Source organism: Pan paniscus, chromosome 15 (assembly GCF_029289425.2).
Source record: "Pan paniscus chromosome 15, NHGRI_mPanPan1-v2.0_pri, whole genome shotgun sequence".
NCBI lineage: Eukaryota > Metazoa > Chordata > Mammalia > Primates > Hominidae > Pan > Pan paniscus.
Genome location: NC_073264.2, coordinates 104614706 through 104628286, shown reverse-complemented (window position 1 = coordinate 104628286; position 13581 = coordinate 104614706). Strand labels below are relative to the sequence as shown.

Here is a 13581-nt window from a genome sequence, read left to right as displayed (position 1 = left end):
CAGTGCTACTCTACAAAGTAAATCCAATGCAGAGGTGAAGAGAGTGAATAGAACTACAGACTAGCAGTTCTATTCAGTTCAGTACAGCGCCCAGTTCTAGCGCTGGGCATGGTGGCTCACGTCTGTAATCCTAGCACTTTAGAAGGCTGTGGTGAGAGAATAGTTTGAACTTGGGAGTTTGAGACCAGCTTGGGCAACATAGCGAGACCCCCATCTCCATTTAAAAAAAAAAAAAAAAAGGAAAACTACAGATTAAAGCAGAGGTTCTAGAAGGGCAAATGGTAAGGTTTCCACTCAACTAAGCTTTATCCAGCAAAAATCTACTGAATGTATAAAGAAGATAAGAGCCTTGAAGTAATACGTAATCATGGCAGCACCTGCAGGAACACTAAGAAAAAATGCTGGCCAGGCACGGTGGCTCATGCCTGTAATTCCAGCGCTCTGGGAGGCCAAGGCAGGTGGATCACTTAAGGCCAGGAGCCGAAGACCAGCCTGGCCAAATGTGGTGAAACCCCGTCTCTACTAAAAATACAAAACTTAGCCAGGCATGGTGGTACATACCTGTAGTCCCAGCTACTTGTGAGGCTGAGGCAGGAGAATCGCTTGAACCTGGGAGGTGGAGGTTGCAGTGAGCCAAAATCGTGCCACTCCACTCCAGCCTGGGCAACAGAGTGAGACTCTGTCTCAAAAAAAAAAAAAAAAAAAAAAAGAAGAAGAAAGAAAGAAAGCAATGCCAAGAAAGGACATCAAGCCAGGCTCTGAGCAAGAGAATGCTTCCCAGTGCTAGGAGACCTCTTGCCTGGACTCTAAGAGAAGGCACTGGGATACTCCAAAACTTACCATGGTCACTGTAGCGTCTTTGCTTTTGGCTTGAAGAAACACTTCTCTGCACTTTGTGGTGAGGAGACTGGCCAGTACTGTTGTTGAGATCACTGCTCGGCCTAACCTTAGCAAGTGAAAGATTGCTGCTAGAACTGGAATCACTAGCATCCAGCTAAGAGAAAATGAGAAAAACAGAGCAAACCACAACACGAACCCAAATGGCTTATTAGGAAGTTAAACTTTTCATTAACACAGACCTCTCATAAACCGTTCATTCAGAGAGAGGAGGAATCACAACGTACAAAAATGACAACCCTAAACTCAAGCAAAAGTAGTTTTCTGACGGCTGGAAAGACACTAAAGGTAAGGTATTTATGATTTTCTTTCCAGGCTTTCTCAAATAACTTTAAATGTTGTATTTACTTCATCTGATGCTTTACGTCATTTCTAAGCTATTAATGACTACAGGTTAATTTATGAAAGACCAGGTTTATGACAACATCCATCTTTTTTTTTTTTTTTTTTTTTTTTGAGACAGAGTCTCGCTCTGTCACCCAGGCTGGAGTGCAGTGGCGTGATCCTGGCTCACCGCAACCTCTGCCTCTCAGGGTCAAGCAGTTCTCTTGCCTCAGCCTCCCAAGTAGCAGGGATTACAGGCAAGCGCCAACACGCCCAGCTAATTTTTTGTTTGTTTGTTTGTTTTAGCAGAGACAGAGTTTCCCTATGTTGGCCAGTCTGGTCTCGAACTCCTGGTCTCAAGTGATCTGTCCGCCTTGGCCTCCCAAAGTGCTGGGATTACAGGCATGAGCCACCACGCCTGGCCAATATCCATCATTAAGGGTTAAGTTAAAATAGCTTATAATAGTCATAGGATTTAGATTTGCTATTTGCAAGTAAATCTAAAAAATGATGTATCAAATGTTACAAATATTCAAAAGATAAAAACTAAGGAAACAGTTTACATAAACTAATAATTACATACAGCGTATTTCAGCTCTTTCTGATTACTCTTACCTCTGAAGATTTTCTCCCCAATAACAAATATGTAGCTGTGATTTCATCATATTTCATTTTACTAAGAGATTCTTGAATTTCTTCTTGTGAATATCCCATTCCCACCATAATATCTAAAAGAAGGGCATAATACAGTTTATGTGTTTTGTTTGGGTAAGAAATCATCCTTTTTTTTTTTTTGAGACGGAGTTTCGCTCTTGCTGCCCAGGCTGGAGTGCAATGGCGCGATCTTGGCTCACCGCAACCTCCACCTCCCAGATTCAAGCAATTCTCCTGCCTCAGCCTCCCGAGTAGCTGAGATTACAGGCATGAGCCACCGTGCCTGGCTAATTTTGTAGTTTTAGTAGAGATGGGTTTTCTCCATGTTGGTCAGGCTGGCCTCGACCTCCCGACCTCAGGTGATCTGCCCGCCTTGGCCTCCCAAAGTGCTGGGATTATAGGCGTGAGCCACCACGCCCGGCCAGAAATCATTCTTTTGTAGGGCAAAATAATTTTCATTTGACCTAAAAGATGACATATTACATATATTTTGTAACATAAATGGGCACTTGTTTCAGAGTTACTGGGTGCCATTACAGGAAACTGCAGGTAGTTACGTTCCTAAATATGACAGAACAGATAAACTGTTCATATAACTTGTGCTTAACTTTCCATTATTCACATTTTAGGCACAGACATGAGTCAAAACAGAAATATGTTACTTAGACAAAAACACATGAACATGCAGGCATGGAGTGATTACCTATTCTTTTTTGGTCTGAGATGTCTAGCTCTGGTTCAACAAATGGTTTGAGTTCATCTTCTTCATGCCCTGCATTGATCCACCTGTCCTTCATGATTTGCTAAAAAAGGTAAACTGTTCATTAGCAGAGTAAAATGAAATATTCTGATAACTGTAATATTTACAAAAATTTATTTTCAACATTTCATTGACTATCGTTCAAAGCATAAACTCAAAAAATATTTTTTAATGTTTCAATTCTTGCTTAAAAAGCCGCAGGATATATCCAGTATGGCATACAAATCAAGCAAAGATCTAAGGTCACTCTAAAGACTCTCCAAAGTTACTGCTTGTTTCCACCTACATGATTACCTCTAGAGTGCCGCGTTTAATTGGATTTAGCACCAGGAAACGTTTGAGAAGGTTTTCACAGTCTGTAGACATGTAGAAGGGAATTCTGTATTTCCCTCTTAATACTCTCTCTCTCAGTTCCTTTGGGGAGGTACAGAGGAAAGAAAACGAGTAAGTCAACCTTTAGGTTTAGTTAACAAAACACAACAAAAAAACCCTTGAAACCCCCAGCACTGATATAATGTTAAAAATATTAAGCCATGTAATATTAGGAAACTTCTTTTAGTTTAGTGAAGTACATGGGTGCAGCTTCTTATACCTTTAGGTTTTGCCCATCAAAGGGAAGTGAGCCACTGACTAGTGTGTATAAAATGACCCCCAGACTCCACACATCCACTTCTGGCCCGTCATATTTCTTGCCCTGGAAGAGCTCAGGTGCTGCATATGGAGGACTGCCACAAAACGTGTCGAGTTTACCGCCAACAGTAAATTCATTGCTAAAACCGAAATCTGCTATTTTAATGTTCATATCGGCATCTAACAATAGATTTTCAGCCTAGAGGGAAAACATCAAGACAAAAATGAAATTTAGCCAAAATAGAATTAGAATTATGACAGGATTAGGCATTTTAGAAAAGCTTTCTGTAATGATATGAAGTTACCTCCTAATTAATGTGAAAACATTTTTTCTAGAGAAAAAAACAGGAGACAAGTCAGAACTCCTTATTTTATAATATTAACAGTAACAAACATGAAGTACAGATTAATTCTAGCACTAATTTAAACATCAATGTCCCAAGATCAAGAAAAGCCTTGAGTTTTTCAATTAATAATAATAATATGGGGGCTGGGCACGGTGGCTCACACCTATGATCCCAGCACTTTGGGAGGCCGAGGTGGACGAATCATCTGAGGCCAGGAGTTCGAGACCAGCCTGGCCAACATGGTGATACCCTGTCTTAACTAAAAATACAAAAATCAGCTGGGTGTGGTGGTACACACCTGTAATCCCAGCTACTCAGGAGGCTGAGGCAGGAGAATTGCTTGAACTCGGGAGGCAGAGGTTGCAGTGAGCCAAGATCGTGCCACTGCACTCCAGCCTGGGCGACAGAGCAATACTCCATCTCAAAACCAAAAAACAAGAATATGGGGCAGGGCCAGGTACAGTGGCTCACTTGAGCCCAGGAGTTCAAGACCAGCTTGGGCAACATAGTGAGACCCTTTCTCTACAAAAGATTTTAAAAAATTAGCTGGGTATGGTGGCACACGTCTGCAATCCCAGCTACTTGGAAGGCTGAGGTAGGAGGACCTCTTAAGCCTGGGAGTTTGAGGCTGCAGTGAGCTATGACTGTGCCACTGCACTCCAGCCTGGGTGACAGAGTAAAACCCTGTCTCAAAAAATAAATAACTTTTTTTTAAAAAGGGCATTTCATAAAAACGGCTAAATAGCTATAAAACGGCTGTTAATGAGGAGGGGAGAATCCTAAACCTCATTCAAGAGTCAAATCATGGCTGGGTGCAGTGGCTCATGCCTGTAATCACAGCACTTTGGGAGGCTGAGGCGGGTGGATCACCTGAGGTCAGGAGTTTGAGACCAGTCTGGCCAACATGGTGAAGCCCCATCTCTACTAAAAATACAAAAAATTAGCTGGGCATGGTGGTGGGCGCCTGTAATCCCAGCTACTTGAGAGGCTGAGGCAGGAGAATCGCTTGAACCTGCGAGGTGGAGGTTGCAGTGAGCAGAGATCGCACCACTGCACTCTAGCCAGGGCAACAAAGTGAGACTCCGTCTCAAAAAAAAAAAAAAAAAAAAAAAAGAGACAAATCACAGTCACTTTAACAAACATTTCCTAAGTGGCTACTCCACAGCAGATGCTATATTAGTGTCTGGATGGATAATGATGAAGACAGATAAAGCCCTACCCTCAGTAGCTCACAGTTTAGAAGGGAAGAGGGAGAATGATAAGCAGCTGTCCTGAGACAAAATGCCATAACTGAAGAGGCACAGGGAGTTGTGGGTTGGCACTGAAAGGTGTGAATGGCTTCCCAGATGAAGTGAAATCAAAGTACCAGAAGGTGCATCTGATCATAATGGATGTGTTGATGAGGGGTATTTCAGGCAGAATAAAGAGTCTGAGAACCCATGTGAGACACAGTATGTTTCACACAAGAAACTGGAAGACAGTATGTGAGATAGAGATGTGTAGAGGGGGCTGGGGAGATGGTCAGGGCTTAATCACAAAGGATTGTACTTGAGAAGTTTGGGTTTTCATCGTAAGAGCAATGGGAAGCCAATGAAGAGTTGTTCAAGCAGAGAAATGACCATCTTATTTGTGTTTCCTTAAAAGACCATTCTGGGTGCAGTGTAGAAAACATACACGGGAGGAAGAGGCACTAGAAACAGAGAAGAACATATAAGAAAGTAGTGTCGGAATCACCTATGAGATAATGGTGGTCTGGTCTTGGACAGTGTAACAGGGGCATAAAAGAGTGAGCTTAAGAGATACTTGGAACACAGCAGCAAAAGGACCTGGTGACTGAGTGGGTAGTACAGGAGAGTAAGGCACTTGAGGGACATCAGACACCTGAATGAGAAGTGAACATTCATGTTTATAGGATTTGAACCTGCTGCACCCAAGGGATGCTTATATGAAGACACCCTTTGCTCAGCTGGGTCCTGGATCCCAGAAGAGTGCTCTGGCCGTAGGAATGGATTTGGGGCCATCAGCATACAGTTGGCCACTGCAGTTGAGAGAGTGAATGTGAATGCTCTAGGGGCGGGTGCAGAGAACAAGCAAGTCAATGGCAATTATGTAAGGGGAGAGTGAAAGTGAGTGCCAAGTTAAGACACAGAATCTAGGAAATGTTTAGAGAAATATGGCTATGAAAGGGAAGAGAGAAAAAGCGTGTATCTGAAAGAGGAACAGGCATGGCTTTTTAGTTAAAAAAAAAAAAAAGGTATATAGACTTGAGCATGTGTAAATGCTGCTGGTGAAAAGCCAGTAGAGAAGGAGAGTGAATAAACAAATGGAGAGAAAAGAGGCATCAGACAGAGCACAGCTCCCAGAGGGAATCAGGACCCAGAGCTCAGAGCAGAAGCACCCCACTTTCCTGTAACAGGAGGAAAGAAGTGATGGATGGGGGTAGGTGCTGCTAGGTTTGAGGGCCTGGTAGAAAATGAGAGTTTCTGCATGGTGTTTCTATTTTCTCTGTGCGATACGAAACCTCATCCTATGCCAGAGTGAGGGCAGAGGCTGAGGACCTTGAAAGAGGTCTCAAACAGGCACTGCTGTTAACGGGAGAGAATACTGATGAAAGCAGCAGAAATGAATGCCGGGTGGCACTGAGGATGCTATGGGCGTGACCATACATTTCTGGAGGCCCCCATTTGTTTGGCTGTGTGATGACTGTTCTCCAGAGATCAACCACCAGTCACCGTAACTAAAATGTAAAATACTTTCAATAACCTTTATTTTTCTTTATTTGTAATGCTCTTTCCCATAACTTGATTAAGAGGATTCAATTATTGTGGGATTTAAAAAAATGTTAATAAGGCTAATCTACACCTCATTTGTTTAATGACCACTGAGAGAACTGCACACAAACAGACAGAGCATACACTGAGTGAGGCACTTCTACTCACCTTGAGGTCTCGATGTACGATCCGTTTCTGATGGCAGTATTGAACTGCAGACACAATCTGAATAGGAGAGACACAGAGTCAGTCATCACTGGTGCAGATTCGTAATTAAGATGAAAATAACTTTGTTAATGTTCACACATATTGAATACTCAGTATACACTCGAATGTCCGTGTGGATTTCTAAAAACAATTTTCCTATGCCTTGAACTTTCCAGTCTGGAGAAATTCATGGGTGAGGGCAAAAACAAATAGGTGAGGACGTTCTTCCGTTTTCTACTGTTTTAACTGAAGTCTCTTTTTGGACCCTATCCGTTGACATTCCACTTATAGTGTAGTGCCAGGACCCAACAAATTGCCTAGATCTGGAGGACCCTGGCTGCCCCTAGGCTCCGATGTAACTTTTTTTTTTTTTTTTTTAACAGAGTCTCGTTCTGTCACCCAGGCTAGAGTGCAATGGCATGATCTTGGCTCACTGCAACCTCCCCGTCCCAGGTTCAAGCAGTTCTCCTGCCTCAGTCTCCCGAGTAGCTGGGATTACAAGTGTGCACCATCATGCCCGGCTAATTTTGTATTTTTAGTAGAGATGGGGTTTCACCACGTTGGCCAGGCTGGTCTCGAACTCCTGACCTCAGGTGATCCACCAGTCTCAGCCTCCCAAAGTGCTAGGATTACAGGCGTGAGCCACTGCGCCCGGCCTGGTGCAACCTTTCCATACCCATAGAGTCAACTCCAAACCAAACCAGCGGTTAGAGAGTTGCCCATACCCAGGTGTTAATCCAGGCTGGCTCTCTTCTGTAAGTGCCCTTCTCAGCCTGCTCCCTGCAACAGTCTTCCTTCTAACTGATGTCGATCATGGAGAGCAAAAGTTAGTTAACTTCTCTGAGGGTCAGTTTCCTTTTCCTTTATTAAAATGGAGGAATGAATGTTGCGACGTACGTGAACTATGAAAACTACTACGTGCACTATTAAGGATTCCTCCCACTTTCAGTAAATAGTATGCTTTTATTTAGTCAACTTGCAGTCATGCCTATGATTAAACAATTGTTTTACTGAAATTTCACACTTACCGGTCACTTAAAAAAAGTCTTCTAATATTAAAGCTTTATATGGTCATTGTAGAAATTTCAGGAAATACAGAAAAGTCTATAGAAATATATTCCTGCATTACCACTAAGCAGAGGTAACATCTCTTGCTATTTTGCTGTACTTGCATCTAGTCTTTTCTTTGGTATTCTGCATGTATATTTAGACACATATGATTACATATACATAAAACTGAGGTTATAATAAAATTACTGTTGGTTCCTCCAAATCATCATCAACTCTTAGCTCTAAGCCCCATGGACCCACCCGTGGACATAAAATCTCAGAGGGCTGTACAATATTTTGGTTCAGAATAAGCAGCAAGGAAAAGGTGAACTGGGGTTAGGATGAGATGATAACAAAAATCAGCACTTTACTAAGCAGCTTCATTATTTAAAATTAACATTCAGAATATCAGACCCACTTATAATTAACTAAAGGTACAAAAATTCCAATGCCAAAAAACGGGTTTTAGAGCATCTGTTACTTTGGATTTATCACTATTGTTCTATTCAGTCAGCATGAAAACTTGAAAAGTAAAATAGCTTTGTTTTCCCAAAACAAAGTCATAGCTTTGTCACCTAGGACACAGGTAAATTTTATCTAATCTTTTTCCTTTTCTCATTCAGAATTTATATTAGTTTTTCCTCATATTGAGATTTCTCTTATAGTTTATTTTCAAATTCTGCTTTTGAAGCAGATTTGATTTCCTGCCCTTTCTCAAAGAGATCAAAGGATTTCTCTCTCTCTTTAGCTCCAAAACAGCTCAAAGCTAACCTGATGCCACAATAAGCTGAAAAGACTCAACTTGAACTTACTGCTTTTTTTGCATTCTATTACCAGGTAGAAATGGTGATTTCTAACAGATGTTATTTAGGTTAAACTATCAATGCTAGCCTAATTCACTTTCAATCATACATAAAAGAGTGTCAAATCATCAATATTACCAGCCCACCAATAAAGAGGTAAGTAAAAAAGATGGAGCTGTGCCGGGCACGTGGCTCACGCCTGTAATCCCAGCACTTTGGGAGGCCGAGGTGGGTGGATCACAAGGTCAGGAGATTGAGACCATCCTGGCTAACACAGTGAAATCCTGTCTCTACTAAATATACAAAAAATTAGCCGGGCGTAGTGGCAGGCATCTGTATTCCCAGCTACTCGGGAGGCTGAGGCAGAAGAATGGCGTGAACCCAGGGGGCGGAGCTTGCAGTGAGCCGAGATCGCGCCACTGCACTCCAGCCTGGACGACAGAGCGAGATTTGTCTCAAAAAAAAAAAAAAAGATGGAGCTGGAAATCTATCCTTTTTCTTGGAAAAGAATGAGCTCAACCAAAAAATTAAAATGTCATAAGCAGTAACTAGGATGGGCATGGTGAAGGAAGCAGAAGGGGAAAACCCATCTGGTGATGAATATGGAAAAGGGATCACACACAGTGTACTTTGTGTGTGGCATACCTTCCTTTTTGTCATAAATAGAAAAACTTGTTTTACTTAGTCAAAGTAATTATGACTTATAAGCTCCTAGAAAGCACAGAAATTGAGGCCAGGCACGATGGCTCACATCTGTAATCCCAGCATTTTGGGAGGCTGAGGAGGGCAGATCACTTGAGATCAGGAGTTTGAGACCAGCCTGGCCAACACTGGTGAAACCTTGTCTCTACAAAAATTACAAAAATAAAAAATAAAAAATTAGCTGGGCGTGGTGGTGCACACTTGTAATCCCAGCTACTTGGGAGGCTGAGGCAGGAGAATCGCTTGAACCTGGGAGGCGGAGGTTGCAGTGAGCTGAGATCGGGCCACTGCACTCCAGCCTTGGTGACAGAGGGAGACTCCATCTCAAAAACAAAAAAACAAAGAAACCACAGCATTTGAAACAGAAAAGTGGAAACACCAATATCATGCGTATCCTTCCAAGTCTAATGGAGCTGTTTTAGGCAAATACCATGGAAGAAGGGGTCAATTCTAAAGCATTCTAAATCAATTTGCTAATTGAAAAAACACATACGTACAAACCATCTTTCCTAGTTCAACTAACAGGCTCCTCAAATAAAGGCTTCAGAATTTCTGCAGGGAATTTACAATAAAAATTAGAGTAATTTCCTCAAGATTTAGGTTAGTAAGCTCTTGCTGGGTGACACCAGCCCCTTCCTCATAGTCAATAAGCCATCTTCACACATGTTTGCAAGTCAGATTCATCTGAGTAGGAAGGAATGTAAATTGTATGAAGCAAAAAAATGTTACCTTTTAGGTGGCCAATTTATAAAAATTAAGAGTACAGTTATGGAAAGAGCCAAACACTTTTTTTCTAATAAAAATCTGAATTTCCTTTAATAGACCATACAATCAAATTATGTTAGAATTGCAAAGAACTATGGAATTCATCAAGAATAATTTCTTTTTTTTTTTATAGCTTTAAAAACAGGATCAGAGAAGTTAAATGATAGCCAAAGCTGATTTTTACTTTGGTTTTACTAGATTTGAATTCAAAGTACCATTAGTATTTAAGCAACAGCAAAATATAAGCAACATTTATAAGAAACTTAATAAGTCCTATCACTTACAAATGTAAACATCAGACTAAGCAAATCAAAGGAGACTTGAACTTTAATAGTCTGTCCAGCTTGACAATCCTGTATATGAATAAAACAAAATATAAAGGTTCTAAGAAAAAATGAGGCTATAATTCCATTTCAATGTAGGCCTTGTGAGAATACAGAGTTAATTTAAAAGCAGTGAAGCACTGCTCCTTTCCTTCGTCTAAATCAGGGGTTGGCAAATTATGGCCTCTGGCTACATCCGGCCCATCCCTGTTTTTGTAAATAAAGTTTTGTTGGAACACAGTCACGTTCATTCATTTGGTATTGTCTACAGCTGCTGCTTTTTTTTTTTTTTTTGAGATGGAGTCTCTGTCACCCAGGCTGAAGTGCAATGGTACGGTCTTGGCTCACTACAATTTCCGCCTCCCAGGTTCAAGCGATTCTCCTGCCTCAGCCTCCCCAGTAGCTGGGATTACAGGCACCTGCCATCATGCCCGGCTAATTTTTGTGTTTTTGTAGAGACAGGGTTTTCACCATGTTGACCAGGCTGGTCTCGAACTCCTGACCCTCAGGTGATCCGCCCACCTCAGCCTCCCAAAGTGCTGGGATTGCAGGCATGAGCCATCGCACCCAGCCTACGACTGCTTCTAAGCTACAACGAGAGAGTTAAATAGTTGCGACAGAGACAGTGTGGCCCACAAAGCCTAAAATGTTCACTATCTGGTCCTTTACAGAAGTTTGCTGATTCCCCGTCTAAATAATAGCACAATATAATGATTGCAAATCTGAGTTTTGGGGTCAGAGGGTTTGGGACTCTGAGTCTATGGCAGGTCTCCTACTTGAAAGGCAATTCTGGGACCTGCCTGGGCAATACAGCGAGACCCCGTTCTCCACAATAAGGGGGGAAAAAGAAAAAAAGAAAGGCAATTCTGGGCAAGTTATTTAATCTTCCCATGTCTCAGTTGTCTTATTTTTTAGCAAATGGATATAACAGTCCTTAACTCACAAAGCGGCTGTAAGATTTACATTAATGTTGGTAAAGTACTTATCTCAGTGTGTGGCATGGTCAACAGATAACAGTAATTATTATTAATAAAGACAGGAGAGTCAAGTAACCTGTTTGCTTAAAACCTGCTTATTAAAACCTGAGTCTCTTTAAAAAGCAGAGTAAAAACAAAGCAAGAAGTGAAGTTACTAATTAACAGTTTCAGTTACACTTGGCCTTGGTTTATGTCAGACAAAGCCAATAATGAATTTTGGGGTTCTGACATTCTGCTTGCTAAAAACTCTGAAATGGCTTTAATTAATGTAATCACAGGTGTTTTTGAAAGGCTCTAGATTTTTAAGGCTCAATTGTAAAAAGGGAAGGTTAAGTATAAGACTAATGCTCCCATTACAAAGCTAGGAATAGAACCATGGCTGCCTCCAGCACAGTGCCTTAGGTATGAAAAGTACTTCATAAATTTTTGTTGAATTGAATGGCCAACCCCTGCCATCCAACAGGCCTTATAAGCATTTATGGAGGCAAACACTTGTTTGCTTCAGGGTTTAAGTGAGATAAATTATCAAATTGACATAGTAAAGACACATTAATTCATACCTGTCTAAATTTAGATCTTGCTTCTTTTTCCTTCATCCTGCCATGTGCAACCAAATAGTCAAATACTTCACCTATAGGTGAGAGAAATAAAAGTAAGTAGAAATCCTACTTCTGAGCATTAATTTTCCCATAAATTGATGTTTCACTTTTAGCAATGCTCTAATTTTTAAATATAGATATAAAGTTAGCCAGAAATATGTGGAATTTGAGCTAAGCTGGCTTTAACTACAGGCATTTAAATTCACCAACAAAATCTTTAAGCTGAAGAAAAGCCTTAAAATTAAATTCCCTTTACTTAAATTATGTAAGTCTTATTTTAAAGAGCGTTTTCAGTAGGCTTTAATAAAAACGAAGCAATTCAAACAGAAAATTAAAATGGATGAAGTTACTTGTGTTAGGAGAGGACACCCTCACTGCAGGATTACGACAACAAAGCATTTCCGGAGTATATTCACTCACTCAACAAATATCTCCTGAATGTCTACTAACTGCAAGGCACTGTTCTAGGTAGGTTCTGGGGAGATGCAGCAGTGAACACAAGATCCTTTTCCTCATAGAGTTTACATTCTAGTTGGGGGAGGGGGCAATAAATGAATAAACATATCGTGTATCAGAGGACAGTAAGTGCTGTGGAGAAAAAGTAGGAGAGACAGACAAGTGAGCCTGTGTGTGCACACCCTTGTGTTTTGCTGACTACTTGAGGGTGTGGACAATGTAGTTATCTGGGGTAAGATTCCACAGTAATTAAGAGAAAGAGCAAGAAGGCCACAGGGCTGGAGAAGTGTGAATGAGGGGAAGAGGGGAGTTCATGAGGCTAGGAAGAGTCCTGTAGGCCGTGGTGAGGACTCTGGCTCTACTATAAGTGAGATGAGAAGCAGAGATGAAAAAAGACTGACCTCTTAAAAGGATCACTGGCTGCTAGCGGGGAAGAGGCTTCCAATGACGGGAAGGGACAGGAAGACCAAGAGAGAGATCAGTACAATAATCAAACCAATCATGAAAGTGACGGGGACTAGAGTGGGAAGCACAGCGGTGGTAAGTAGGAGCTCAGGATACAATGGAGGTGAAAACAACAGAACCAGCTGATGCACGCCTAGGTGGCAGTTTACACAACATTAATTCTTTGGGGAAGAAAGGTGACACTTCAAGGAATATATTATTAGCACTGTCAACTGCTTATCAATGTAGAATAAAGAATCACCACCTCTGAAATCAATAGAAAAGAATACTAATTTAGAAAATTAGATATAAGTGTTTTCAGGAAACATCTTTACTTCATACAAATAAGGAATACCTCCATCAGCTTAGTGAAAATATTAAACTAAAATATTTTGATACTTGAAAGTCATCATGAATTACATAATTATCTGACTTTGAAACTCTTATTAACCCTAACTCTGAAAGAATAAATTTTACATAATGAATGGGCACAAATATTTTCATGTTATTACTTGATTGCATAATGCTTTTTTTTTTTTTTTTTTTTTGAGACAGAGTTGTGCTGTTGCCCAGGCTGTAGTGCAGTGGCCCGATCTTGGCTCACTGCAACCTCTGCCTCCAACGTTCAAGCAATTCTCGTGCCTCAACCTCCTGAGTAGCTGGGATTACAGGCGTGCGTCACCACACCCGGCTAATTTTTGTATTTTTAGTAGAGATGGGGGTTTCACCACGTTGGCCAGGCTGGTCTCGAACTCCTGGCCTCAAGTGATCTGCCCGTCTTGGCCTCCCAAAGTGCTGGGATTACACGCATGAGCCACCGTGCCCAGCCTGCATAATGATCTTTTAAAAGGCATTACATACTGTCAAGTTTA

General features: G+C 41.2%; 1 protein-coding gene across 20 annotated transcripts in view; it reads right to left on the bottom strand.

The window, feature by feature from the left end:
* Positions 1–13581, bottom strand: part of MARK3 (microtubule affinity regulating kinase 3) — a 118407-nt gene that overhangs the window by 34866 nt on the left and 69960 nt on the right. For 14 of the 20 annotated variants that reach the window (XM_008959080.4, XM_008959082.4, XM_008959081.4 and 11 more), the window contains 7 exons: positions 11771–11841; positions 6552–6608; positions 3228–3464; positions 2930–3049; positions 2579–2678; positions 1837–1949; positions 841–994 (listed from right to left, as the gene is read on the bottom strand). In XM_008959080.4, the coding sequence (XP_008957328.2) occupies positions 841–994; positions 1837–1949; positions 2579–2678; positions 2930–3049; positions 3228–3464; positions 6552–6608; positions 11771–11841 (852 nt within the window). The remainder of the gene's footprint in view (positions 1–840; positions 995–1836; positions 1950–2578; positions 2679–2929; positions 3050–3227; positions 3465–6551; positions 6609–11770; positions 11842–13581) is intronic. The other 6 variants (XM_008959083.4, XM_008959087.4, XM_063596406.1 and 3 more) reach the window with 1 other exon arrangement.